Source organism: Lynx canadensis, chromosome D4, assembly GCF_007474595.2.
Source record: "Lynx canadensis isolate LIC74 chromosome D4, mLynCan4.pri.v2, whole genome shotgun sequence".
In the NCBI taxonomy this organism is placed as follows: Eukaryota; Metazoa; Chordata; class Mammalia; order Carnivora; family Felidae; genus Lynx; species Lynx canadensis.
This window is the reverse complement of record NC_044315.2, coordinates 60051592-60079088: the sequence shown is the minus strand read 5'-3', so window position 1 is coordinate 60079088 and position 27497 is coordinate 60051592. Positions and strand designations below refer to the sequence as shown.

The 27497-nt window shown below is 40.2% G+C and overlaps 2 protein-coding genes across 13 annotated transcripts in view; one reads left to right on the top strand and one right to left on the bottom strand.

The window, feature by feature from the left end:
• XPA (XPA, DNA damage recognition and repair factor) lies at positions 1 to 27253 on the top strand. 11 transcript variants are annotated; one of them, XR_003964232.1, is made up of 8 exons: positions 1 to 273; positions 2220 to 2330; positions 7099 to 7204; positions 9868 to 10033; positions 12780 to 12897; positions 15389 to 15618; positions 17741 to 17803; positions 21217 to 21303. XR_003964232.1 is itself a non-coding variant. In XM_030293806.1 (6 exons), the coding sequence occupies exons 1-6, from the start codon at positions 102 to 104 to the stop codon at positions 21363 to 21365; spliced, it is 822 nt and encodes a 273-aa protein (XP_030149666.1). In that variant the 5' UTR covers positions 13 to 101; the 3' UTR covers positions 21366 to 24898. The 11 variants fall into 11 exon arrangements, 1 of the variants encoding a protein (XP_030149666.1); XR_003964229.1 differs by lacking the exons at positions 15389 to 15618; positions 17741 to 17803 and adding exons at positions 23841 to 23911; positions 27050 to 27253 and having other exon boundaries at positions 13 to 273; positions 21217 to 22855; XR_003964234.1 differs by lacking the exons at positions 15389 to 15618; positions 17741 to 17803 and adding an exon at positions 13015 to 13103 and having other exon boundaries at positions 4 to 273; positions 21217 to 21306.
• NCBP1 (nuclear cap binding protein subunit 1) overlaps positions 24199 to 27497 on the bottom strand; it is a 38647-nt gene continuing 35348 nt past the window's right edge. For both annotated transcript variants that reach the window (XM_030293800.2, XM_030293801.1), the window contains 3 exons: positions 26275 to 26403; positions 25625 to 25738; positions 24199 to 24727 (listed from right to left, as the gene is read on the bottom strand). In XM_030293800.2, the coding sequence (XP_030149660.1) occupies positions 24614 to 24727; positions 25625 to 25738; positions 26275 to 26403 (357 nt within the window). In that variant the 3' untranslated portion in view covers positions 24199 to 24613. The remainder of the gene's footprint in view (positions 24728 to 25624; positions 25739 to 26274; positions 26404 to 27497) is intronic.

Genomic DNA, 27497 nt, shown 5'->3' with positions numbered 1-27497 from the left:
CGCGGAGGCGGTGCGGGCGTCGCGGCGGGGCTGTGGGCAGGCTTCGGCGCGCTGATGCGCTTGCGCGGGTCTAGATCCTCGGCCCTTTGGGGAGCGTGGAGATGGCGGCGGTTGGGGGACGTTCGCCGGAGCCGGCGGCTTCAGAACAGCCGGCGGAGCTCCCTGCATCGGTGCGGGCGAGCATAGAGCGGAAGCGGCAGCGGGCGCTGATGCTGCGCCAGGCCCGGCTGGCCGCCCGGCCCTACCCGGCGACGGCGGCTGCGGCTACCGGAGGTTTGGGCCCTGGCGGCGCTGCCCCTTCCCTCTGGCGGGCCGGGTACCAAGTCCTGGGCGTGGCGTCGGCTGCCCCCTTGTCTGTGCTCCTGTCCTCCCGCAGTCCCGGGAGTCCGCCCGGCGGGCCGTGTCAAAGCGGGCTGTGAGAGACCGCCGGCGGGTCCGCGCTGGACCCCGGGCTTTCCTCACTGCACCTGGGCGGCCCAGCTGCCGTCTTTAGCTTGGGGATGCGGCCGCTCTCGCCGTCGGGAGGTACCAGCCAGTGTCGGTGGGCGCCTCAGCTTTCCCTTTCTGCTCTCTTCCTGCTGTGCCTCTAGCAGTCCCAGCGGTAGTCCTCGTATTTAGACTTGTAACCCATTGCAGGAATAATTCTGCACCGTTCCCGAATTCATCAACTCAACAAAGGGCGGTTGAGTGCATATTCTGGACCCGGCACCGTGCTTGCTACGTGCTGGGGCACCAAGAGAGGTGGTGAGCTCCTGCCTTCGTGGGGCTCTCAAGAGTAGCGCTTGTTGTGCTTCACACCTTTCAAGTTAGCTAATTTGATTCTGTTAACTTGGAAAATAATTAGGGCAGGGTTTGGTACTGGTATTTTACTGAGGTGGTAACTGAGGACCAGGAAAGGAAAGGGATCTGCTGGGGTTCATAGGATCAAGTCCAACAGGTTAATCGGGACTAGAATTGAGGTTATATGATACCGGGTTCAGGGCCTTTCCTTGCCACCGACTGCCTCTTCTATGCAGCCATCTCTCAATTTTAAGAAGAAAGGCTGTTATTATGTCTAAATGTTATCTTCCCCCCTTTCTTAGGGCAGCCCTTAACTGCGTGTCTGTAATCTATGTATGTACGTTGCTGTGGTGTAATTTTCCACTGGAGCCAAGTAATAATCATCCCTAGGGATTGAAAATATAGTTTGGTTGACATGCACTTCTTTAGGACCACCTCTGTAACACGAAATACACATGTTCCTAAAGCCACGTCCCATACTGTATGAGTAGGTGAGCACATGTAGAGCCCTTTTCATCAGCCAGAAGTAAGGAAGAACGCCAAGAGTCTGGGGCTGGCAGCATGTCTTTATATTTATACTGACCCTGAATCTGCAAATTCCAGCCACTTTTAATGGTTCTGGTCTCATCCTTTCTGTTTTCTAGTACTTTGTTTTATTAGTTTCTCAACTTGAGACGTTCTGGAGTCGGGACAAAAAGTTGTGCATTTGCGTTAATATTTGTGATTTTGTAAAGATTTGTAGATCTGTACTAAATGGCTGTGGAACCCGGGTGTGTAATAGAACAATAAGCTGGTATAAAACTTTTGGTCATGGAAAGCAAGGTAGAATGAATATTCTGTAAGGTTTCCCAGGCACTGACCCAAGAACTGAACTGTGCTGCAACGTGGTATACAACCCGTTGTGCTTCAAGAGTTAGGTTTGGTGCTGAGATTTTTTATCTTTGCAGTACTTTTATTTCAGTGTACCGTACAATTTTCATTTTCCGACTGAGCTGTGACATAGGCCATGAAAAAGACTACTCCAGCTGGAGTAGTCAGGACCATCACTTGAGCAGGTGCTCAGTCATGCCAAGACAAAGCCCAATTTCTCCGCTGCCCCACCTTGCTGTTTCCTCAGACCTTTAGCACCACATTCTAAGCAAGTTCTTCTCCGTCTTTTTCATGGCATATGTCATAGATCAGTCTTTATCCACAGATGATGTGATTATGTATGTAGAATATACAGACTGTTTTACTCCTTTCCAACCTTTATGCCTGTTTTATTTTCTTATCATCTGCTAGCTGGGCCCTTCAGTATAAAGTTGAGTAGAAGTGTTAATAGTGGACATCCTTGTCTTGTTTGATATCTATTAAATTTAAAGAAAGTTCCTGTTTATGCACAAGGGAACTTAAGGGCTTACCTAGTTAAATCATTGACCACTTTTACTTACTTTTTATAGGCGTGGCTAATGTAAAAGCAGCCCCAAAGATCACCGACACAGGAGGAGGCTTCATTCTAGAAGAGGAAGAAGAGGAACAATGTACAATTGGAAAAGTTGTCCATCAACCAGGTAAAGTGTATTTCCAGAAAGTTGGTATCTAGATTGGTCATTTTGAGTTACATGCATAATTCTTTGCAAACTGATGTTAAATAATACCTTCTTATAATCAGTGAGCAGGTTAGCTTTATAAGAGTGACAAAGTTTGGCAGTTTTGCTGGTAGATTAAAAATTAAACAGATTTGGCAATGATTAATTTAACTTGGGGTTTGTATACTTAGGTTTGTTTTATGATAGGCCAGGATAGCCAATATATTCACTGGTCGAATACTCAGTTATCTAGATAGGCTGAAATAAGGGGCTAGAACCCAAGAGATACAATTTAGGACATTCTTTCTTTTGTTTGTTTGAAGGAAAAAAAATGGGATATGTATCTGTATATATTATCTTGGTGAGGCTTAAAAAACCCATTCTAGGGGCACCTGTGTGGCTCAGTTGGTTAAGTGTCCAACTTTGGCTGAGGTCATGATTTTATGATTCGTGAGTTTGAGCCTTGCATCAGGCTCTCTGCTGTCAGGGCAGAACCTGCTTTGGATCCTCCGTCTCCCTCTCTCTGCCCCTCTCCCGCTGGTTCTCTCTTTCTCTCTACCAAAATAAATAAATAGACTTAAAAAAAATGCATTCTAGTTTTAGCTGTGGCAACAGAAATGTTATGTATTCACCAAGATGGGTAATAGTCTTGTCCTATTCTATGTGTGCCTAAACTCGTTTCAGAAGCTGAGACTTGAAGGATTAAAATATTTGTTCAGTTTGGGTGCCATATTTAAGAGGGATGTTGACACGTGTATAGTGTCCAAAACAGGGGGGTCAAAACAGAAGTCTTCAGGGGCGCCTGGGTGGCGCAGTCGGTTAAGCGTCCGACTTCAGCCAGGTCACGATCTCGCGGTCCGTGAGTTCGAGCCCCGCGTCAGGCTCTGGGCTGATGGCTCAGAGCCTGGAGCCTGTTTCCGATTCTGTGTCTCCCTCTCTCTGCCCCTCCCCTGTTCATGCTCTGTCTCTCTCTGTCCCAAAAATAAATAAACGTTGAAAAAAAAAAAAAAAAACAGAAGTCTTCAAATTGACACGTGAGGAACAGTTGTCAAACTGGTTAGGTTTAACTTAGGAACACTTCTAACTGCCTGCAAATGCAAGAAGTGCCCCGTTGTGGAAGAGAGCTCACACTGTGATTTGCTTTGGAGGGCAGAACTTGGAACAGTGGGTGACGATTACAGTATGGTGAGAGAGTATAATGAAGGAGTGCCTTACATATACTTAGCACTTTGCACTTACAGAATGTTGGCACATAGAGCATGTGAGCCTTATGGTGACTCTGTGAAATGGAAAAACTTTCTAACTATGTAAATTGCTGCCTCTAAATAGCAAAGCGTTGGAGGGGTTCAGAGATTAAAAGACCACCTGACCAGGATGTTTTAGAAAAGCCCTGTATGAGGAGGGAAGGCATTGAATGAAAGATCTTGAAAGTCTCTATGCTTTTATGGATATGAAGACTCATTGTAACTTTTTTCTGTAGATTTTGGAATCAACTGTGAGCTGTAAAGCCTATGCTTTTATTTAACAGATCACACAACAAATATTTATTGATAACCTATTGTAGTGCCTTCCTGCTTAACTAAGGTATGCATGTGGCATTGCTTGGTATGCTGCTGCTTGTAATAAGAACTTTGGTAAGGAATCTGTGGAAGTTAGGGAAAGTGTGTGTTGGTTTGCAAACTGGTCTGGTGCACAGACGGCAAGAGAGACCAAAGAAAGAGACCGCTCCAGATTGGTAAGTGGCAGTGTTAATTAGCAAGGGAACTTATAAGGCTTGTCTTGGGTGGCTGCAAGACAAGCAGATCTCTGCACCCACCTGCCAAATCTTAACAGTTTATATAGAGGCCTTAACTGGGTTCAGTCACATATTCAGGTCAGGTGGCCTCAATGACACTTACTCTCCCAAGGCTTTGTCCTTGGAACAGCTCCCACTGTGGGATTGATGGGCAGAATGTGCATTCCAAGAACAGGGTAGGGAGTGAGGAGTCTCTAATTGCCCAGGTCTGGCTCATGGGTCAGCTGGCCATCATGTCTTCTCCGTTACTTCCTTCAATAGTGTCTCCTTTGGGAGGCCAATTAGAAAAGGCCCTCATTCTCTGGGCTTAGTTTGGGCCAAGGTTCATGGCTTAAAAAGTGGTCATGGGCTGCATTTTGGCCCCTGTTTGCCCCCTTGGCCAGATGCCTTTGCACAAGGGGGCTGGCACAACTTGATGTGGCTGACCTGGGTGGGTAGAAGAAAACAGGGAGAATGATTAATATTTTCTATCACGTTTTCTTTGTTAATTTTAAAGACCTTCAGCATAGCTGAGAAAATCAAAATTATTTGAGTCATTTGCCTATAAAGCAAAGCCTGTCAAATGCTTTTATAATCTAGAACAGACATTCATCAGAATAACCAAGAAGATGATAGGGGAAAGTGGGGGTGAAGGGGATCTAAAGGTACAGACTTTTAGTTACAGAATAAGTCATGAAGATGTAATGTACAGCATGGCAACTAGTTAATAGTACTGTACTGCACATTTAAAAGTTGCTAGGAGACTAGATCTTAAAGGTTCTCATAAGAGAAATTTTTGTAACTATGGCAACAGATGTTAACTAGACTTATTGTGATAATTTCACAATATATGTATAAATATTGAATCATTATGTTGGACATGTGAAACTCATACAATATAGCACTTACACCTCAAAAAGATATGTGTGTGTTGGGGGGGGGGTTGTATACACACATGTGCATGTGTTAGCTCTGTCCACAGAAAGGGACTTGAAGTGAAGATAGCCCAGTAGCAATGAACATACCTGGTGTCCAGATCTTAGATTCCAATACTGTTCCCCCACTAACAGGAACCAGGGCCCTTCAGAGAAATAGCTGATTCTAGGGTTGGGGCAGGATGGCTACCAGGTGAGTTTGGGGCATTTTGTAATGCCAGTAATACATAAGTATTCAAAAAGTAATAGAGGTATGTTACAGGGACATAAGAGCCAGCTTGAAGGGGCTCCTGCTGGTCACATCTGAGATAAATTGAGCACCAAAGTAATTAAGGACACTAATAAATTATATACCATTGGAAAATACAGGAATCCATGAGTCTATATCAATAATAAATACATGAATAAATGAATGGCCAGTGGAGAAGGATCTTGCATACAGTTGACTGCCAGTTTCCACATGGCAGATTTAAAGGGATTGATGGAATTAAAAAATCATTATGTAATTTAAAACTTTTCATTATAAAGAGTTTTTAAAATTAGGAAAATATCTACACCTTTTATGGCTTTTGATTAATAATGCTATGCAGTAGCCTCCTAATTGGTATTTCTGACTGCAGTTTATCTCCATTCTAACACGTTCTGTAATCAGTTTTTTGAAGATATCATTTTGACTATATTTTAGCTTTTCCTTTTGTCTATAGCTATGTCCCTCTAATGTTTTACAAGGAAGAGTGATATTTTTGTTGGAGTTTGGAGATTAGTGGAATTGAGGGATGGTAGAATATTAACTGACCTTGTGGTGTTGGGAGTAGGTAAGGGAAGGCAGTGGTAGGAATATATTGAACAAATTGTGAACAAATGACAACAAATGATAACTCTTCCTATTGGGAGTGGTGGTGGTTCTTAGAGCTGGGGCTTGGCAGTAGCAGTCATCCTGAAGAGAACCAATTGTATAGGATAAAGATCCCTAGCTAGGTGTTTGAAGTCCTTAAAAAAACTGAGCTTTACCTAGTGTAGTTTCTGTGCTGGGAATTGAGGGTAGATAGCCAAATATAATCTTTACCCTCAAGTTTACAGTCTTGTGGTTGAGATCAATGCATTTGCTCTGTTCATGGTGGTGTTGGGGGCCGGGTGGAATGGAGGGAGAGAAAAAGTTTCCCATTTGAAAGTGAATCCTGTGTTGTCTCTTCTAGTGTTAACTTGCTCTTTGCTGCTTTCCCCATGTTATGTGTTAGTGCCCATCTTCCTGTCTAAGCAGCTCCCTCCCCTCCCTTCGACTCTGGGACTAACCTTTCTCTCAGAAGTATGGTGGTAGGCCAGATAGGGTCCCCACAGATGTCCACCGTCTAATCACCCTGGAACCCATGATATGTTACCTTCTGTATCAAAAAGGAATTTGCAGATATTATTAAGGTTAAAGACCTTGAGATGTGGGAGATTATTCTCTATTATCCAGGTGGGCCCGGTATACTCACAGAGATACTTAAAAGTAAAAGACAGGAGAGAGTCACAGGGAGATGTGATTATGGAAGAAGCCAGAGTGGTGTGAGAAACTGCTACTTCCAGCTTTGAAGATGGAGGAAGGAAGTCATGGGTCAAGGAAGGCAGGCAGCTTCTAGAAGCTGGAAATGGCAGGTAATAGATTGTCCCCTAAAACTTCCGGAAAGGAATGCAGCCCTGCATACACCTTGACTTTAGCCCACTGAGACCTGTGTCAGACCCACAAACTTCAGATCTGTAACATAATAAACTTGTGTTGTTTTCAGTCAGTAAATTTGTGGTAATTTGTTACAAGCAGCAATATGAAACTGATACAAGTACCTCACACATAGGTTTTGTGTTCAAAAATACTTGATGAATTGATAGTTTTTTCCTTAAAATTTTAAGGTAAGTATAAGATTACCTAATCATGTTTTGTCTTTTAGGTAAATGTATTTGCATCACTTATAAAGTACATACTGATAAATTTAAGATAGGGGAAAATCTATTGTTCTGTTATAAAAAAGGACACTTAAAGAATTAACCTTCCTTTCTTTAGGACCTGTTATGGAATTTGATTATGCGATATGTGAAGAATGTGGTAAAGAATTTATGGATTCTTACCTTATGAACCACTTTGATTTGGCAACTTGTGACAACTGCAGGTACTTACTTCAGACAGTGTTCTCAGTTGCTAAAATTTAATGTTTGCATGCAGCTTTAGGGCAAATCAATAATTAGAGCCATTTGGCTTTAATATTTTCTTAGTAATTATGATTTTTGTTTTGGGTGTTTCCTAAAATTTCTGTGACTTCCATCTTGCTAAAGAAATACGGAAGCCCTTTCTTGTGAAAGTTATGATGTGTCGCATAAACAGGAAGGATGGCCCTGATTCAGCCATAGATATGTCCTCTCCTTTCTGTGGGCCTGGTGGGTCTTTACCATCTCTCAGTAGTAGGTTCCTAACCTCTCTCTTCCCCCAGCTGCTAAGGGTCCCCTGTGCTTACCCCAGTGTGTGTAGACATACTGGTCAGAGGACTGGGGCCTTCAGTGAGAGGAAGGGAGTGAAGCGTCTCCAGCCACTCCCCTGGCACTCTCAGAGCACCCCCTTCCATGCATGCTTTACTCTCCTGAATGGGCAGGGGGAGAAGAGATGAGGAAAACTCACATTCTTCTCTCAACCTTTTTCTTCTTTTCCTAGCTGCTGTCCTCTTCTTCTGTCACCCCAGGATAATCCTTCTCATTCCACATGGTTTTGTCCCTGCTGTTTACCCCAGCCGCATCCTGTGTTGGTGTCTGTCATGCCTTAAGACCCTACCTTGGAGTCTTACTTAGCCCTCTTATCTGTTCCCTGGTCCCACTTCTTGGACCTGCTGCCCTAGACCTTTTGCTCACCTGCCTGGAGGACTTGCCCTTTCTGAGTCCCTGCTGCAGCCATCAGGAGTCATCCCCATTGACTTGTTGCCGTGTAGGATCTTGAGAAGATAGAATCCTGAGAAGATAGAGATGTTTCTGGTCTTGTGATTGGATCTGTGACTGGAAATGTTTGGCTCCTGTTGGAATTACAAACAATATAAAGTCTCTTCCCATTGACACACAGTGGTTAAGGTCCACGGTATTGTCACTCTTTAAAGTACGGATAGCTTTTGGGAACAAAATTACCACGCATAATCTTATTTCCATGAGAAATTGATGTATCACTTTAAAGAAAGTTGTGGAAAGTAGTCTGGAAAAAAGATATTTTTAAACTTCAAAGTAATTAGGAACACAGCCCTCCATTCTGTTTCCTTTCAAAATTTTTGAAGATTTTAATTTTAGTACAGTGTTGTTTACCTGTCACCTCCTTTAGCTTAAACTTCCAAATTATTTAGCTTTCATAAAGTTATTTCTAATGTTGAGTCTCCCCTACCTGATCTGTACCTCATTTCATTGAAGGCCAGTTTTATTTACCGTATCTCTGCTTATCCACTGTTTATTCCAAATCCATTTGGCTCTGTTGTTCATTCCATATCCTCACTCAGTTTATCCCCTTACCCCCTCACCCACTTCTACCTCAGCTGAGGCCACCATCAGCCCTTGCCTGGAGCACCGCACTGGTGGTCTTCTAACTGGCCTGTGTCCCCCACTTTGCACCATTGGCCTCTTCTATGTAGATGTTTTAGTTAGAACTTGTCAACGGTTCTTAATCCATCTGGAATAGAATGGTCTCACCGCTGCTTACAGGGCCTCTGCCTGTCTTTAACTTGATCTCCCATCGTTCCTCACCTTCGTCCCTCCCTTTAAGCCTTCTGGTCACACCGGCTCATTGCAAAGCACATTCCTGCCCTAGAGCTTCTGTTCTCTCTGGTTAGGATGTTCTTTCTCCAGCTTTTCAAATAGGATGTTCTCTTTTTATTTTTTTTAATGTTTATTTTTTTGGGAGAGGGAGAGGGGGAGAGACACACACACAGAATCTGAAGCAGGCTCCAAGCTCTGAGCTGTCAGCACAGAGCCCGACACGGGGCTTGAACTCAGGAGCCATGAGATTATGACCTGAGCCGAAGTCAGACACTTTAACTGAGCCACCCAGGCACCCCTTGATGTTCTCTAACTTTTTAAGGGCCCTCCTCAAATGCCCTCTCATCAGTGGCCTTCTTTGATTACCCAGTCTACCAGAAAATTTCTTTTCCCTTGCCATGCTTTATGTTCCTTTATAGCACTTTTATCTGTCATGATGTTTGCTTATTGATTGTCTTCTCCTAACCAGAATGGGAGCTTCATGAAAAAAAGGCTTTGTTTTCTTCTTTGCTGTATTCCTAGTACCTGTACCTAGTACCTTCCATGTATCTGGCATGTATGTGGAGAAAAAATAAATGAGAAGAACTATGTAATTGACTATGTCTCCATTTTTACCTTGGTTTTGAAAAAGCTCAAAGCCAACTGGAAACTGAACTGTGTTGGGACAGTTGGACCTTGCATATTTATATTCCTTATAGCTCACTCATCCTGACTTTGTGCTTTGATTTATATTTTCTTACTCATTGAGTCTTAGTTCTCCATTATATTTACTGTACTCATATTAAGAGATTTCAAATCCATTGTGGAAAAGAGGGACTTTAAGTAGAAAAGAAATTCTTAGAGTGTTAAATGACCTGGATCTATGGCTAATATAATCTAGCTTCTCCAAATAAGTATTTTTCTGTTAGAATTTTTACGCTGCTAACTTGACTGTGAGAGTCCAAGGAAAAACTTTTATGTTTAGGCATGCATGCCCCTAGGTTGTTGGACTATTTGAAAACATAGTTTATTTAAAGTAGCTAACTTAGTACTGGACTTCATTTGTTTTCAGAGATGCTGATGATAAACACAAGCTCATAACTAAAACAGAAGCCAAACAAGAATACCTTCTGAAAGACTGTGATTTAGAAAAAAGAGAACCAGCTCTTAAATTCATTGTGAAGAAGAATCCTCATCATTCACAATGGGGTGATATGAAACTCTACTTAAAATTGCAGGTCTCTGATAAGTTATACTCATGCTAAACCCTTGATCAGGTGAAGTTTTAACAATAAACTAGTGATAATTAGTTTAGTTTTTGCTTACAGTTAAAAAGACCCTTTTCCTTTTGTTGTTTTGCTTACAAGTTGCGGTCATATGTGATGACATTTAATAACATTTTAATTTTTGGAGTGGTACTTTGGGCAAATATATTACTATGGAGTAATGTTACTAGTGCAATTAGGGAACTAAAAAACTTGGGAGTTAAGGGTTAGGCTCCATTTCCCTACACACCCACCCTCCAATGAAATTCTTAAAAAGTTTCAGGAATTTCACAAATGCCTAAGATGTAACTCCACTTGGGAAACCATCTGGAACCCTGTCAAGTGTCCAAGTAACTCTACTGTGTCTCACAGTGGATCTTCTCAATTCCTCATGTGGTGGTGATGGTGGTATAGGTGTGCAGAGATAGTTACCCACACCCATAAGGAGTCACTAGCAGCCTCCTGTATCTATCTCACAATGGTACAGAGGTTATATTTTTTGTGCCAGTATATAAAAAAATACGGGGAGGCATTGCTTTAGAGCAGTTTGATTGGAAAATACTAGAAAATCCTAGTATCTCCAAATAAAATTAAGAAGCTGCATTGTAGGGGTGCCTGGCTGACTCAGTCAGTAGTACATGCAACTCTTGATCTCAGGGCATGAGTTGCTTCATGTTGGTGTGGAGCCTACTTAAAGATTAAAATAAATAAATAAATAAATAAATAGTAAAACCAACCATTTATTGAATTTTATTAAACCTAAGACACTGTTGATTAGAAGATTCACTATTATTTTATGTACCATTAACAATTAAAAAATGCCAACCCAATGCTTTCTCATTACTTGAGGCTTTTATTTTACACTTACTGAAATAGTGCCATCAGAATTAGTATAGTTTATTTTATTTTATTTTTTTGCTATACGTCATGCTTGTGCATACATAAATAGGAGAATGCAAGTACGGATAAGATATTCCTAAACTTCTTTGCATTCAGAGTCCAGTTCTTCTGAATTGCCTTTTGACTCAGTTGTTAAAGTACCAGAAAGCAGATTGCTGCTGCAGCATCTTCAGGGGTATTAAATTGTGGAAAATGTGATGCTTTAGAATTTAGGAAATGCCAGTATATCCCTTTATTATGGTAAGAGGAAATTTGAGCTTGGCTACCTTGATTGATATTTTGGTCCCCTTAACATTATTGTGAGAGAGAGCCTAAGCATAATTCTTAGTATGTATGTGAGTCTCCTAAATGTAAATAAATATTATAAAGAGCAAAGATATTATAATGCAAAGTTTTTAAACAAGAATAAAGGCTTTTAGGTCATTCAGGTACCAAAGTTTAAAAAGAAGTTGATACTCTAAAGATCAGAAATTAGTCAAGTGGATGGAAACCGTAATGAACTGAAGAGGAGGAAAGGAGTAGTTATGGGTTCTCTGTGGTAGGAGGGTTTTTGGAGGTGACCTCATACTGAGATGGCTGTGGCTAAGTTTTTTGGTGAGTGTGACAAAACTTATCAGATGCACCAACTACTTGTACTTCTGTGAATTTATGTGAAAACAATGTATCCGAGAAATAATTATAGTCAGAGGACAGCTTTTCTATTTATAGTCTAATTAAGCATACATTTATTGAGGGTTTTATAGGCTTAAATAGAAGTATTATTGAGTTTCTAAGCACTAATTTTTAAAAAATTATTTATTTTTAAATTTACATCCAAGTTAGCATATGGTGCAACAATGATTGCAGGAGTAGATTCCTTAATGACCCTTACCCATTTAGCCCATCCCCCCTCCCACAACCCCTCCAACAACCTTCTGTTTGTTCTCTATATTTAAGAGTCTCTTATGTTTTGTCTCCCTCCCTGTTTTTATATTATTTTTGCTTCTTTTCCCTTATGTTCATCTGGTTTGTCTCTTAAAGTCCTCATATGAGTGAAGTCATATAATATTTGTCTGTCTCTGATTGACTAATTTCGCTTAGCATAATACCTTCCAGTTCCATCCACGTAGTTGCAAATGGCAAGATTTCATTCTTTTTGATTGCCGAGTAATACTCCATTGTGTGTATATATATATATATATATATATATATATATATATATATATATACCACATCTTCTTTATCCATTCATCCATCGATGGATATTTGGGCTCTTTCCCTACTTTAGCTATTATTGATAGCACTGCTATAAACATTGGGGTGCATGTGCCCCTTTGAAACATCATACCTGTATCCCTTGGGTAAATACCTAGTAGTACAATTGCTGGGTTGTAGGGTAGTTCTATTTTTAATTTTTTGAGGAACCTCCATACTGTTTTCCAGGGTGACTGCACCAGTTTGCATTCCCACCAGCAATCTAAGTGCTATTTTTTTAAAGTTTATTTATTTTGAGAGAGTGCACTCGAGGAGGGGAGGGGCAGAGAGAGAGGGAGAATCCCAAATAGGCTCCACACTGTCAGTGCAGAGCCCAACATGGGGCTCAATGTCATGAACAGTGACATCATGACCTAAGCTGAAATCAAGAATGGGACACTTAACCGACTGAGCCACCCAGGCACCCGTCTAAGCACTATTTAATCTCTTAAAAAAATTTCAAATACTTACAAAATTGCCTTTGAGTGAGATCATGTTTTGGTGCTCACGGATTTAATCATTAAAACTTTATAATACTTAACAACTCTGAATGACAGCTTATTTAAATATGGATTCTGTGTTGTAGATTGTGAAGCGGTCTCTTGAAGTTTGGGGCAGTCAGGAAGCATTAGAAGAAGCAAAGGAAGTTCGACAAGAAAACCGAGAAAAAATGAGACAGAAAAAGTTTGATAAGAAAGTAAAAGGTAAGTGGCTACATTTATCTCATGAAGGACCGTGTTTTACTGACTTGCAAAAAGACTTTAGCTAAGTTCTTCTTGTTTAAAGATCTGTCACCAGTAGATTGGTATGTTTTTTCATAGATTAAAGAAAAAAAGACTTAAAGTTTGCCCCCAGTAGGTGTTTGAGGCTCTCGGTGCAAACCTCACAGTACTGCAGTTCTAAAAAGCATGTAAGTCCTCCTCTTAAAGTGAATTATGTTTTTATGTAGGAATAGTGGGAGGATCAGGGATATCTCCCTGGTCAAGGATATGGTATCAGTTCAGTCTTAATTAAATATGACTAACAGGGTTATAAACATCAAGGATATCCACCAGCAAACTTCTCTAATTGCTTAAAATGAAAAAATTCTGCCTCGGTGTTAGTCATCTAATTTAGTAGCTAGAAAGAGCCTTCTCGCGTCAGTGGGTCTAATCCTTTTTTGTTTATATGTGAGTAAAAGACCTAGAAAGGTAGAGTGACTTGTTAACTAGATCATTATTAGCGAGGTGGGACTGGAACCAGGCTTTCCTAACTGAAAGTCTGCATTGGTACATTCATTCCTCTGTCCAGACATCTGTCTATCCATTCCTTTGTCCATCTATCTCCGTATTTGTTTGTCCATCCATCCAGTTACGCATATGTGTGTAAGTCTGTCGTCATCCATCTGTCCATCAGTGCATCCAGGAATTAGTGTCAACTATGTTCCAGGTATTGTGCTGACATAAATGCTGGAGTCAGAGTTGGTCAGAAGAGAAAGGCCAGTAAACTTAATATCATATTGGAGCATGATAAGTACTATGATAGTGGTGAGCACAGGGTGCTCCCGGAGCACTAGGAGCATTGTTTGCCGTATCGCAGAATCCCTAGAAAGAGTCTTACACAGTAGGCATAAATGTTCCTTATACAGTAATTGTCGAGTCCCAGTGTGGTGTCAGGTGTATATAGATAGCACGTATCCTATGTATTTACAGGGCTCTGCATATACTGAATTGATCCATTTAAAATGAGGGTCTTAGCCATAATAAATACTTTTGTATGTATTTAGGATTTAGAAGAGGTTTTGGAAGATAGTTCAGATGTCTTAAAAAAGAACAAAAAATTTTTGAATATAAGCCTGCCTTGTTTCTTCGTGAGGATATGTTTTCCTCTCTTTTCATCATAAGATTAATTCATGTGCAGTGCAGAAAAGTTAGGAAACTGCAAAGAACTTGTATTCTAATTCCCAGAGACCATCAGTAGTGATGTTTTAATGTCTGGTTTTTTAGTTCTTTTCAATGCATAGACCCTTTAAAATTATTTCTTATAAAAATGGAATTTTATGAAGCTAATTAAAACAACCTCTTAACATCCCTATTTATATTTTTATGTAAATTAGTTACTTAAAATACCAGCTCCTGAATCAGAGGGTAAGCACACTTTTATGACTTTGTTAGAAGTTTCCTGTTGCAAACTGTGCCATATAAAAGCATTTCATTGAAGAATCTTCCCCAAATTAGCCACTGCTGTACCAGGCCATTGAAAATACCTGCAAGAACCAACTGAGAGGCTTTGGAAAGACTTTTAAATTTGGTCCTTTTCATCTTTTATTAGGTTATGCTCTACCTCACGCTTTACTCTAGCCCTTCCTTCTTCCTGCGTCAAGGAGAGCCCTGAAGGGTACAGTAACAGAGGGCTTCTTACTGGGTTTGAAAGAGGAGGGCAGAGTTACAGACTAGTTACACATCAGCCTGGGGTTTTTACTACAGCTACCCTGAATCAGTCACCTCAACTCTTCCTTCTCTACTGCCTCTTTAAGCAACTTTCCTGGTGGTGTTTTGGTACAGACAGTAATATATGGATAAAGGAGATAGAAACTTAGACCTGCAGAGTGATCAAATACTTTAAAAAGGAGGGCTATCTGTAGTTTTTATTGAGATACTATTTCCTGTAGTTTGGTCAAGATGTCTTCTTCTAAAGGTGGCTAAATTTCTCTAATTTGACCAACAATAAAAGATGATGGCATCTGTTTTATGCTTTTTGCTGTAAAAATTAAGATAATCCTATAGATCAACTATTAGTTTGAATAGAACAGTTCTTTTGAGATTTACATAATTTTCATAGGTATTAAATATAATTGGCTGTATCAAATTGCTGCCATTAATCACCAGATAAAACTGGATTTTCCTCTTCCTTGAAGAGTTCGAATTTTCCCTGAATTTTTTCTTGGACCTCTTAAGACTGGTTTCTTTAATTCAGTTCATTTCCTGTCTGGATGAAGCATGCCTTTTTGAGGAAATTTTTTCTGAGTGGTTACAGAAGTGGTAGAGTTTCCAAGTCCCTATAAATCTTAGAATGTTTTTCTGTTTCCTTTGCATTTGAAAACCTGAGTTCTCTCTCAACTATATAAGCATTACTCCCTGTCTTCTGGTGTTTAATGTGCAGAGGTCAGCATGATACCCTCTTTAATTATGGCTTCTTCTTGTTGGTTTACTTTAGAGGTTGGTGAATATGTTCCAGTCCTCCTGACTAGGCCACAAAGGGCTGAGAGTGGAGTAGACACTGTAGAGATTAGAAACAAGAACCTTACCATGCAGTTTGCTCAGAACAGAGAGGAATAAAAGCAAGTCTAAAAGTCTTTTAGTTGAAAAGAAATTGGAACCTGGTTCCTCTTGGTCTTCTGGTTTTGATCCACAAAGAAGCTGACACAAAGCTTACTTAATGTAAAGGTAAGAGATTACATTTACCTGCTTTTAGAATATGATCTACTTTAGCAGTTTGAGAAAGAATTGATCTTACTACAGAAGAAATTTAAGTATAAATAGCATAAAGTATTTACAAATACAGACAAAGTGAGAGACAAGAATTGTCAGCAAATTCACATTGGTATAGATCTCTCCAATCCAAGAAGGCATAAGTAGAAATGATGGCGTCACTGCTGCTCAGTTTAACTGGATTTCAGAAAATGCCCTGCGTGCTGGCTTTGCTCAGATGAGAACTTTCAGTTGGTGCAGATACACGGAACGTTCTGGGCTTGCATGCCTGTCCACAAATAAAGTGGAGAGGAGTGTAGCTTTAAAGAAAAGCCTTAAGTTTTCTCTTACCTAGTACTGGCAGAGGTTTAGAGGTACTTCTAAAAAATGGAAAGTGATTCTTCATTGTTTGTTACTATGCACTTTCCCCCCAAAAGAGGTGGGTAAGAAAAGCCCATTTGGGGGCTCTTTCTAAATGAATGGAGATTTTACATCCCGGACCTGTGGTTATATGTATGACCATTTTCAGGCTTCTGTCAGCAGTTTGAAGGACACAACTCCGTGTTACTCTGCTTCAGTTTATGGAGGACAAGATAAGATCAAAGCTTCATGTTATTTTGACATTTCCTTGTGATTTTTTTCCCTGTAGTTAACAAGGAGCACCCTGAGTCAGAACTTCCTGCTGTCCCATCAAGTGTTCAGAAACTTTGGTCTCCTTCAGCTAGTTCTGTTGTGCGTGTTCCTCAAAAGCAGCATTGGGCCTCTTCGAATACATGCTGCCTCTTGTACAAAATTAAGATATTAAGCCAAATAAAATAAGTTTTAGAGTGGTATAAACTAAATTTTTCATTGAAACAAGGATTTAAGGGAAAACTTCTTTGGGTAAAAAGTATAAGCAGTCTCTGAAGATATCCATAGCAAGACACTTGTAAACGTCCGAGAGAGGTAGCCCACAGCTTTCTGTGCTGTGAGCTTCTAGGCCGGTGGGACTAGGAGGTTGTAACACGGAAACCCGCTGTGTTGTTCTGCAGCTCAGCTGGGCTTTCTGGGCTGTGTGGCACGTTTCCTCCTCCCCACCCGCAAGGTTTCCCTAGATCTCCCCAGGGCTAGTGAATCTTTCCCACTCTTGGAGGCTCTGACCTTTCTGCCTCCCTCTTCTCACTCAGCAGTAGGTGGTGACCTCTGCTTTCCAAAGTTTTAAGTTGCTTAAATGAAGTAACATAAACTTATTAATCTTTAATTAAAAACATTTTAATTTCACCAGATGTTGACATTTTGCCACATGTTTACACACACAAGCACACAGACACTGCTGAACCATTTAAGAGTTTTCTTGCAGACATTGTGGTTTTTAATATTTCAGCATGTTATCTCCTGTAAACAGTGACGTTCTGTGTAACTGAAAAGTGTTACAGTAAGTTTAATATTCATAAAATGCTATTGTCTAGTATGTAATCTTTCCCCAGTTCTAGTGTCTTTCACAGCGTTTTAGTTTTTGGAACAAAGGGGCGGTCAAGGGTGATGCCTGTGTGTACTCTTTTAGGTCCTCACCTGTTTTATCTTTCATGACATTGACATTTTTAAAGAGTCCGCCACCTGTTTTGCAGAATGTCCTTCTATTTAGATTTATTAGGAATAATTAGGAAGGAATGCTTCCTAGGTGATGTGTCCGAGTGTGTCACATCCGGAAGACACGCTAGACCAGTTCTCTAAGAGAGTGATACTCCATTTGATTGTGTGGTTAAGGCGGCATCTGCTAGATTTCCCCACTGTCAAGGTACCCTTTCCCCTTTGTAATTCGTAGGAAATCTTTGGGTTGGACTCTCCCATACTGCGGGAACACCCCATTCCTTAAGTCTCACTCAGGTTTTGGTACAACGGGGATGATTCTTGCCTGCGTTTGTTGTTACTAGGGTGGATATAAATGGTGATATTCTATTTCTGTTATTCTTTCTGTAATTCTTATTTGGCTTCCTTTGGGAAGAAGACCTTTTTTTAGTATCAGTTGGCTTCATGGATTCTTACTTTCAAATCAGTGTTACAGTCCATAACTGATGCATTTTGAAGCTCAAATGGTCTCAAATTTGGCCTCTTCCAGCTAGCTCCTGACTTTTTAAGTTTCATTTTGGAATGGAGTTCAGACTTCCATAAAATTGCAAAGGTAAGTATAGTTAAGGACACCCACGTATCCTTTACCCAGATTGATAATATTGTTGGGGCGCCTGGGTGGCTCAGTCGGTTAAGCGTCTGACTTTAGCTCAGGTCATGATCTCACGGTTCGTGAGTTTGAGCCCTGCATCGGGGTCTGTGCTGATGGCTCAGAGCCTGGAGCCTGCTTCAGATTCTGTGTCTCCCTCTCTCTCTGCCCCTCCCCTGTTCACACTCTGTCTCTCTCAAAAATAAACATTAACAGACGCATTGTTAATGTGCCATCTGTACTCTGTGCACACAACACACACTCTCTTTGGAACCATTTAAGAGTGGGTTGTACATCATCACCCTTTACCCTAGTACTGCAGCGTGTGTTTCCTAAAAATAGCAGTGTTCTCTTACAAAACCAAAGTATAGTAGTGATATTTTGATCTAATCTGTGATCCATATTCTAGTTTTGTTTACCCAGTAATGTCCTGTGTAGTTTTTCATTATAGTACAGGATCCAGTCTAGGATCAGGCATTGACTTGAGGTACCAAGCAAGTCTTTCTAAATTTCTTTATTATGGAATATTTCCACAGCCTCTCAGACATTTTTGAAGAAGTCTGTTCCCTTCCCCACCTTGCCTTTTTAGAAATGTTTTTCATTTGGGGCTTTTCTGATGTTTCCCAATGGTTAGATTCAGGTTATGCGTTTCAGGCTGGAGATAGTACATAGGTAGCAGCACATCTAGGGACAGATGTCCATCTGCCCTTGATAAGCAAAAAAAAAAAAAAAAAAGAAAAAAGAGCAAACAGATACCCTGCTTCTCCTTAATACCTCCTTGGAGATTTAGCAGCCATTCATGGATGGTTCTTGCCTGAAGCAGTCTTCAGTATACTCTTTGCAAAAATTGTTTTCTAATTTCACTGCTCTCTTCACAGTTAACCAGTCAGAAGTCCACATTCCACAGCATTCCTTCTGCCATTTATTTATTATTATATGGATTCATGAATTCCTGTCATTATTTGTCTCAGGTTTGGGCCAGTAGGAGTCTTCAAGCTAGCTCCTGTGTCCTTTTGCCATGTCTAATCATTTGTTGAAGATTTCTTTCTAGCACAAAACACGTGAACATATTTTTATGTCTGCCCATATATATTGTAAATTAACACGCTGAGTTCACACTGCTATAGCCAGTTCTAATCCAGAATTCTAGGGTTCATTCTAGTTTTCTTATTTGTAACTCCCTTCTCTGACAGTGAGAACCTGATTCCCATTATCCTTAATGTGGTTATCTGACTGACACCCGTTTGTGTGCTGCCTCCACTGTAGGGAGATCCTCCTTCCCTTTCTTGGGCTCCCTCTGCCCTACCACAGATGCCTGCCTGCCTTGCTTCACTGAATGGTTGTTCAGGAAGTGAAAGAAGGCAAAAAATGATAAACGTATCAGTATTTTAGTACTTATTTTCTAGTCCATTTTTCCAGGAATGTCTAGTAAATACTAAAGATTTACCTTCATTTCTTGTCATTGTTCTTCATCGACTAGCTGAAGGATGGGAAGAAAAAGCCGTAAAGTCAGTAAAAACCTGTGTTCAGTTATGACCAATTATGGTCCGTAAACTAGATTTTGTTGTAAGTATTCTTTTAGCATTAAGCAAATATTTTTCTTATTTATCTTCTGTGGAGTTCATGTAATGCTCAAAGCAGGTAGAGGTTAGCTTAGTAGTGACTGAGACTGGGTCAGATTTAGAGTGTGTTTTCTCAGTGGAGTAGAAGAGGAAAAGTGGCTAGGTAGGATACTTTTTATCAGAACAAAGTTGAAAAGTAGTTATTAGAATTCAAACAGGAGACCTCTTCCTGTCATTATCTGAAGCCAGGAGGCATCTGTGCTGGTCAGCACATGATTTCACTTTGTATTTAGAAAATGTCCTAAGGTAAAATAATAAAAGGATAGGGCATTCCAGATACATCTAGAAAAATTTGCATTCTTCAGAGGGAGAGAATATAGGAAGAAAGATCGTTTGGATGAACACAATTTTCCCCATAGTTTGGAAAGTGTCTAGAGGTGTATACACAGAAGCTTGACAATAATGGTGTGAGATAAAGTGCTTCTCATCCTGGAAGTGTGAAAGGCAGCACAGCTTTAGTGGTTAGTAACACAAAGACACCTTTGCCATTGACTAGTGGTTTGACCTTAGGCACAACATATGTAACTTCTTTGGGCCTCAGTTTTCTCAGCTGTTGAAACTGGGATGATAGTTTACTTATCTCAGAGGGTTGGGAGGATTCACTGTGTTTATAGATTCAGTGCTTAGAACAGTGCCTGATACATAGTCCTAACGTTTGCTCATCCTTCTGACGCGGTGAAGGGCAAATTACAAAGATGCAAGTATTTAGATACTGCTTATCATAAATCTGAAAGAGATTAAAGAAAATGTGTGATTACTTGGTGTCCAGTGATTTTTTATGGTTGAGATTGTGTAACCTACTCTTTCGTAGGTAGTGCCCCTGTCAACAACAGTGCTGGGCTTGATGGATCACTGGTCAGAACAGAGTAATGTAAACCGTGTTGCTTATTATTAATTTGGAAACCGAGAAGTTACTAGCTTAATTTTCAGTTAATAGTAAGCATTTGGTGTCTTCAGGTAATGCGATGTGAACTTTTAAAATGTAATTTGGCTTAGTTGCTTTCAAAGCATCCAGCAGTTTTTTTTTAAATGACGTTTTCACACGATGCAGTGGGAAACATTCTAAACACTGGAATAAAGGACTTGGATTCATATGCTATCTTTGTTCTCTTTCCCTACCTGCAAAAAAATAAAGTGAAATAAAATAAAAACTATGGTTCTTTCCAGCTCTTAATTGTCTCTGATTCTTACATTTAGGTAATACAAGAATGCAATAATTGGCAGTCCCTCTTCTAAAATATTGCTCTCATTTTATAGGATAAAGAACTGAATGACCTTCAGGTCAGGTGCAAAAGCAGTTTTTCTGAGATGAGACACCAGCATAGCAACAGAGTTCTTGGCTTTCTAGTTATCAGATGTAACTTGACCTGCCTCTTACAGAAGTAGCTCCTAACATATGGAACTTTGAAGTTCTCCTTGTACTGAGTCGTCCCAGCTGACACCCCTTACCTGCTGTGGCATCATTTTCCTTAGCTGCTTGAATAAACCCCGTTCTTTTATGATCTTGTTTCTATTCATCTTCTGAAGTTTTGTGTTTTGCTGTCCCTCTAACCCATTTACCCCATTTCTCTATCAACCACTTCACATGGCTCCCAACAGTGAGGAGTAATTTCACAGGCCAAGCTTGCCATGGTTCTAGAATCAATTTTGTTATAAAAGTAACGTAAACTGTTATTTGGTTTATACATACACCCCTGGTGGATTTGGGGATTCAGTTGAACAGCATCATTGAAAAACTGGCTTTTATTTTCTTAGAATTACGGCGAGCGGTGAGAAGCAGCGTGTGGAAAAGGGAAACAGTTGCTCATCAGCATGAGTATGGACCAGAAGAAAGCCTAGAGGAGGATACGTACCGGAAGACTTGTACCATGTGTGGCCACGAGCTGACCTATGAGAAAATGTGACTCGTAAAGTGTAACGTTGCCACAGATGAACGGGACACTCCTATAAATCATGCTTCAGGAAGAAATTTGTATGTTGTGGCTTAAAAGCAAGTTTCAGTAAGGGTCCAGCAGGTCTGGTTGTAGGCATAATACTGGGTCTGGGATTGCTTTTTTCTACAACAGGGATGGGAGCCAAGGGGTGGAGTAGGTTCAGAAGTTAGGTTAAAGCCAAAATTGAGAAATAAGAAACCAAGCCAAACCCTATATTGGAACAGGAGGAAGAGCTTTTAATAATGGCAGAAGCTGGCTGAACAGGATCCTTCTCCCAGAAATAACGGACGGTGGTAGATCCTGAACCCAAGGCTGGCCGGGTCTTCTATACCCTGTCTCCACATAAGGGAGCTGGGGAGCTGTTGTTGGATAAGCCCTGATTCCCAGCAGGAAGTGAGTTGTGGGAGTCTGATCATGTTTCCTGTATCCTTGGGGTTTACCACCATAGGCCTTAACGTCCTTGTCTAGGTAGCCCTTTTCAAATCCAGATTCAAATGGAAAAACAGCCATATTGTTTTACTGATCAAAGAAGGTACTGTTAGTAAGTTTATCATAACTTGCTAACATTTTACTGAGCATTTACCATGGGCCGGGCAGGGATGATGCCAAGTGGCTTACAGGTATTCTCCTGTAATCCTGGGATGGAAGAGAACTTCTCTGTTTATTTAGCACTTCTAAAGGAAGTGATCACCTACAACCCACCATCACCCCAGACATATGGATCAAGTTTACCCATTTAGTTCTGCCTCTGTCTTATCAAAAGGCTTACAAGGTAGTTATACTAATAAGAGGATTTGATCCAAATGTGCCTGATTACAGGGTTTGTGCTTTTTTCTTACAAAAACATTCAGGTTAAGATAAACCGCATGTTTTCAAATTGTTCTTTGACCTGGCTTTTTTAGTCCTGTTGCTACAAACAGAGAAATAGGATGTTCAAGTACAGCTTGAGGACAAGAGTACTGAGGGATCCAGGCAGCTGACAACAGCATTACTGCATGGGAGATATAGAGCCCTTGAGCCACATGGACCTAGGTTCCAATTCCATTTTTTAGCTGTGGCCTTGGGTAAGGAACATCCTATTTCCTTTCTAGATCAGATCTTGCAGATTATACTTGAAGAAAGGCAAGTCTGAACAAGTCCAACCCAAATAGGCTTAAGACTGTAATTATTAATTGTTCTCTATACAAGTATCCAATATAGAAATGTTTTATATAAATATTTAAAAGTTTAATGTATTAGTCAAGTTTTTTTTTTTTTTTTTAAATGTGCCAATTATTCATTCAGTAAAAACTGGACAGTGGGCAGCAAGACCTTCCTGGGACCATAAAAAGCTTCCAGCTTGAGGACAAGAGTACTGAGGGATCCAGGCAGCTGACAACAGCATTACTGCATGGGAGATATAGAGCCCTTGAGCCACATGGACCTAGGTTCCAATTCCATTTTTTAGCTGTGGGCCTTGGGTAAGTTACTCTGTGGGCCTGTTTCTATCTGTCGGATGGGCATGATCCTCTCAGGACTGTTTGAGGATTACATATGGCAGATCTGTAGCACATGGCATCTAACAGCCACTTGTTAATGAGCACATTAATATATAGTATATAGTATATAGTTCCCAATTTGTCTAGTTTCTTACATCTTTGAAATTCGGTCTGTAGTTTTCCCTAAAGGTAGCTGCCAGACTGTGAGCGGGGTCACATCAGTGCATTCTTGACATGAAGAGAGGATCCAAGAAATTCCTCTAGAATTCGGATCAAGCAAGTATAATTAGTCAAACTCTGCAATACATTGTGAAAGATTTATAAGTCAGTTTAGGGTCATAGTTCCCAAAGCCTTAAAGGGTCATCCTTTTGGCTTCTTGAGGACAAGAGCCATGTCTAACTGAATACTGTTTGTGGGAAGGAGGAACAGTATAACCAAAAGAATATTTAGCCAAGAGCCTGGGTTTTAGACTCCTTTCGGCTGGTAACCTGCCATGCACCCTTAATTCTGTGAACAATCCTTGTTTTGCATGGTATGGTTATTTAAAAATCCTAGGAGTTCCCATCTCTTGACTATATTCTGTAGTCACCAAATGAAGGGTACTCCAAAGGGACCATGTAACAATATGAAAAATACTAATACAGCATAAATTTATGACATAAATAAGTGAAAGATACCTATGTTGTACAGAGAAATACTACTTATCAGTTGTGGGGTTGTTGATAAATTTTTCCTCAGGTTTAATGAAGGCTTATTAAAACGCTAGAAATTTGCAATGTCAGATAATTCCCTATTTTGCATATTTTACATGTGTACTCATTTATTATCTTAGTTAAGCTTTAATACCATGTAAGAAACTGGCTCAAGAATTAGTAACTCCTTGGACTTAAATTCTATAGAAACAAAGTCCATACCTACAGTACAGTTTTAGCCAATCCAAACTAGCTACTTCTATTTCCACTTTAGCATGTACTTCATAATTGGACCTTGGACAAATCTGTCTCAGAGAACAGAGGAAATGACCGGACAGCTCTAAGGTAATGGTTCCCAAACTTGTCCACACACTGGCAATCACCCGGGATCACCGGGGGAGCCTTAAGAACTACGGCTGTGTCCCCCGCCTCCCTGTGGTTTAACTTAGAAAATAACTTTAAAGACTCTCAGGTGACTTATATTCAAACAGATTTGGGTTATAACACTTAATATGTGTAACATTTTAAAACACTAAGATCTGAAGAGAGAATTCTGAATGAGGGAAGAATTGTGAATGAGGAAATCACCAATCTTAAAGTAGATTGAGATGATAAATCATGAAATACCAAAGTTTAAAAAACATTTTTAGTTTTATTTCAGCCATGTTAGGTTATCCATGAGCTGTGAAAAGCTATGCTACTTGATAGTAAACCCACCAGTTCTATATACTACTTTGTAAGCTGGACCTCTAGTGTTCACATACCTCAAATCGCTTATCTTTTGTGCCTTAAGGAGAAAAAAATACCAGAACAGTTGTATCTGTCACAGATATAATACATCCTATGGTCATCGTCACATTGTCAGTAGGGAGTATTTGCCTTGTAGGGCCAATTAAAGGTAATCAATTCTCTATTCTTCACTGTCCTCCTCCCCCCTTTAGTAAGTGAAAGGGTGCTACAAGAAAGCAAGCATTCAAACCATCAAAAATAAGACAAATTATTTTGAGATATTTAAAAAAAAATCTTGACAGGGGAGTAAAATGACCCTTAGGCCTGTAGGGCACAGAACTGCTGGAACACAGCCAGGATATGAGGGTCTAATTCGGCGGTGAAGAGCAGGTTCTCCAGGGTCACCATGTACTGCTGGATTATTTGGTGATGCTGTGGATGTAAAAAAGGGGGTGTTTAGATCAGGAGAAAGACCGCATAAGCAATCTCGCAGGACGTTTCCCTCAGCAGCCTGCCCACGTTGTGGAATGATGGGAAGCGTTTGGGGAAAAAAGTGGTTATGCTTGATAGGAAGAGTGGGCTCCTGAAAAGCCCCAACATTAAGAACATGTAGAGGGAAATGAAGAAAAAGGGATGTTTGATAACTTAGAAACTGGTGAGAACTGAGTCCTTTACGTAAATGTAGTTCATGCTTCAAGGCTTGGCAAGAGTGCCTGGTGCTACAGACTAGGTTCAGCTGGGTCTCTCCTAATTAGGACCAAAGACAGGACTTTGTAAACGGAGTCCAGACAGGGACTGACCCGGCAAGATTAACAACCCGGGAAGGAGGATTAGAATGAAGGTTGCTGAAAGGTTGCTGAAACAAATATTTTGCAATAAAAGTTTTTTTGCTCTTATTGGTTAGAACATTTAAGATTGTAAAAGAATAGAGAATTAGCCAATGACCTGTTAATTTTTAACTATTCCACAAAATAAACCCAAACCTCAATATAGGTCTTAAATAGCTCATCTGTCTCACTGAAAATCAGTGGCTTGAGGCTATGTATGTGGGAAGAAAGTTGTCATGAAATAATCTCTTCTATGTGTGCCCGTCTGCCTTGTATACACGGAGATCCCTACCGGACTAAAGAACGGCAGTTAGGAGTCTGAACTGCATATAGAACCAATTTCACTCTGAATATTCTGATGAGCAACAGGAGCAAACAGACATTAAAAGGGCCTTACAGACTATTACGAAACTTCCCAACAAATCTGACCATTTTTTAACATGGAAAGTCCTTGTGGCTGAGAACAGTGATGTTCATTATCTAATCAGGGTTTCCCACAAACCTGTAAGAAGATCTGCTGGAGCCTCTCTATACAGTTCTTATACCATGGTGTTAATACGCTGGTCCCATCGGTTTCACATCGTACTAAGTGCTCGGTCAAGATCATGATAAAACGCTGGAGAGGGGGTATAAAATTAAAGCAGTGTTAGAGGGAGAATTCTTATACCTCAAACAATCACATTTTTGACCAAGAGACCTCAAAAGGCATTGCTTGTTCCACTTGGTTTTTGTGGTATCGCTAACTTTTGTTAAGTCAATAAATTCTAGAAATAGGCAGATAAGTGATAATGTTAGTATATCCTTTTTTCAGTACGTGAACACTTTTAAATCTAGATTATTTATGCTAGTAACTTTTCTCCACACCCATTTCTAAGGACATAAATAATGTTCATCAGGAAGGAAAATAATCTAAATGATGAACAACTGGGAATAAATAGGAGTGAGGTACTCCACAAAAGGATCCTCAAAAAATGTTTTCAAAGCCTGGAGCAATGGTCATGTAAGAAGGCTGTAAACGAAACAGACTGTGGAGGTACACATGGTTATTTCCTTTGCAAATTTTTGTGATTTAAATTTTTATAAATAAACGTGTACTATGATTAAAAATAATAGTACTGCATTTTTACCTATCAGTGTCCCAAGCCAAGATACCTGAAATATAACGAGGAAGAGATTCTTCTGTTCACTCTGAGCAGATTCCACTTTTTCCTGCAGTCTTTCTATTTGCTCCTCTAGAGCCCCATCTTTCCTGTCACTGCTTCTGTCGTCATCGTCACTTCGCTACAGGATGCACAGGAACAAAAGGAAAATGCCTCTTAGAATTCTAGTATGTTAGATTCCATTAAGTAAGAGAAAGGATGTTACTGTGTCTGGTCCAGTGCCACTTGAAGACTTGTATTCTCTAATGAAAGTACTCCACCACCCAGATGCACCTGCATACACCCAAAAGTCCTGTGGGCACTTACCTAGGCCAGGGAAACTTGGTGGCACCTGTCATGATCACAGCAGTAAGAGTATTTGCTATAGAGCAGAAGTGAGTTATACCTTTTACAAGACAGACCATTCAGGGAGGAAGTGTTGGTTACATTTTTCCTCCATGCAAAAAGAAAACAGCTTTGAGCTCCATGGAAAATGTACAGTAGATTCTTGTTATTTACCATAGTTATGTGGATACATTTGTTGTGAATCCTGAATTAGTACTGAAGTCAGGGAAATACAGGGTTAGGTTCTTAGGGAGTCTTTGGTTTATTTTTGTCAACTGATCAACAAGTAACCTTATGTGTGTTTCTGTCTAAAGATAGCTTATTTAATATATGTGTTTTACAAATAATTATATACAATAGTTCTTTATATTCAAACACTGCCTGAGAAAGATTTAACATCTTCTTGACCCTGAGTAACATGACTAAATTTCTTTGGCTTTCAGCCCCGCAAGAATGCTGTGTACTATGTTTTTTAAATCTATCCTTGTCTTATGAATCCACAAATTGAGTTGCTTTTCCACAGCACTTACAGAGGTTACTTTGGTCCTTGATGGAGCAGCCTCACGTACATACTGGTGAATTTCCTTTTCCTTTATCTGGATTATGATATTGTTGATTTATGAACACTGAATTCACGGCCAAGAGCATGGTCGTTCATGCCCAAAAGAAGCTCAACTGACTTATGTGTTTTTACCGTCAGACATGTCACAGCCTTCTTGCACTTAGGAACACTAGACAGCATTTCAGCCTTATGCTTTAGGGCCACTTTAAACCGTAAAAGCCACCAACAAAAGCCCAAACATGGCAGTAAATACATTACGAAAAGGATGCTTTTTCACAGTATAAGAAATGAAACAAGAAGGCAGAGTATTGCCTTGTTTGACTTTATCT

Bases quoted from the DNA above. Each gene is read 5' to 3' on its own strand.
- XPA (XM_030293806.1), top strand. From the start codon at position 102: ATGGCGGCGGTTGGGGGACGTTCGCCGGAGCCGGCGGCTTCAGAACAG. The intron at 274-2,219 runs GTTTGGGCCCTG...TACTTTTTATAG, and splicing joins GGCGGCTGCGGCTACCGGAG to GCGTGGCTAATGTAAAAGCA. The intron at 10,034-12,779 runs GTCTCTGATAAG...TCTGTGTTGTAG, and splicing joins AACTCTACTTAAAATTGCAG to ATTGTGAAGCGGTCTCTTGA.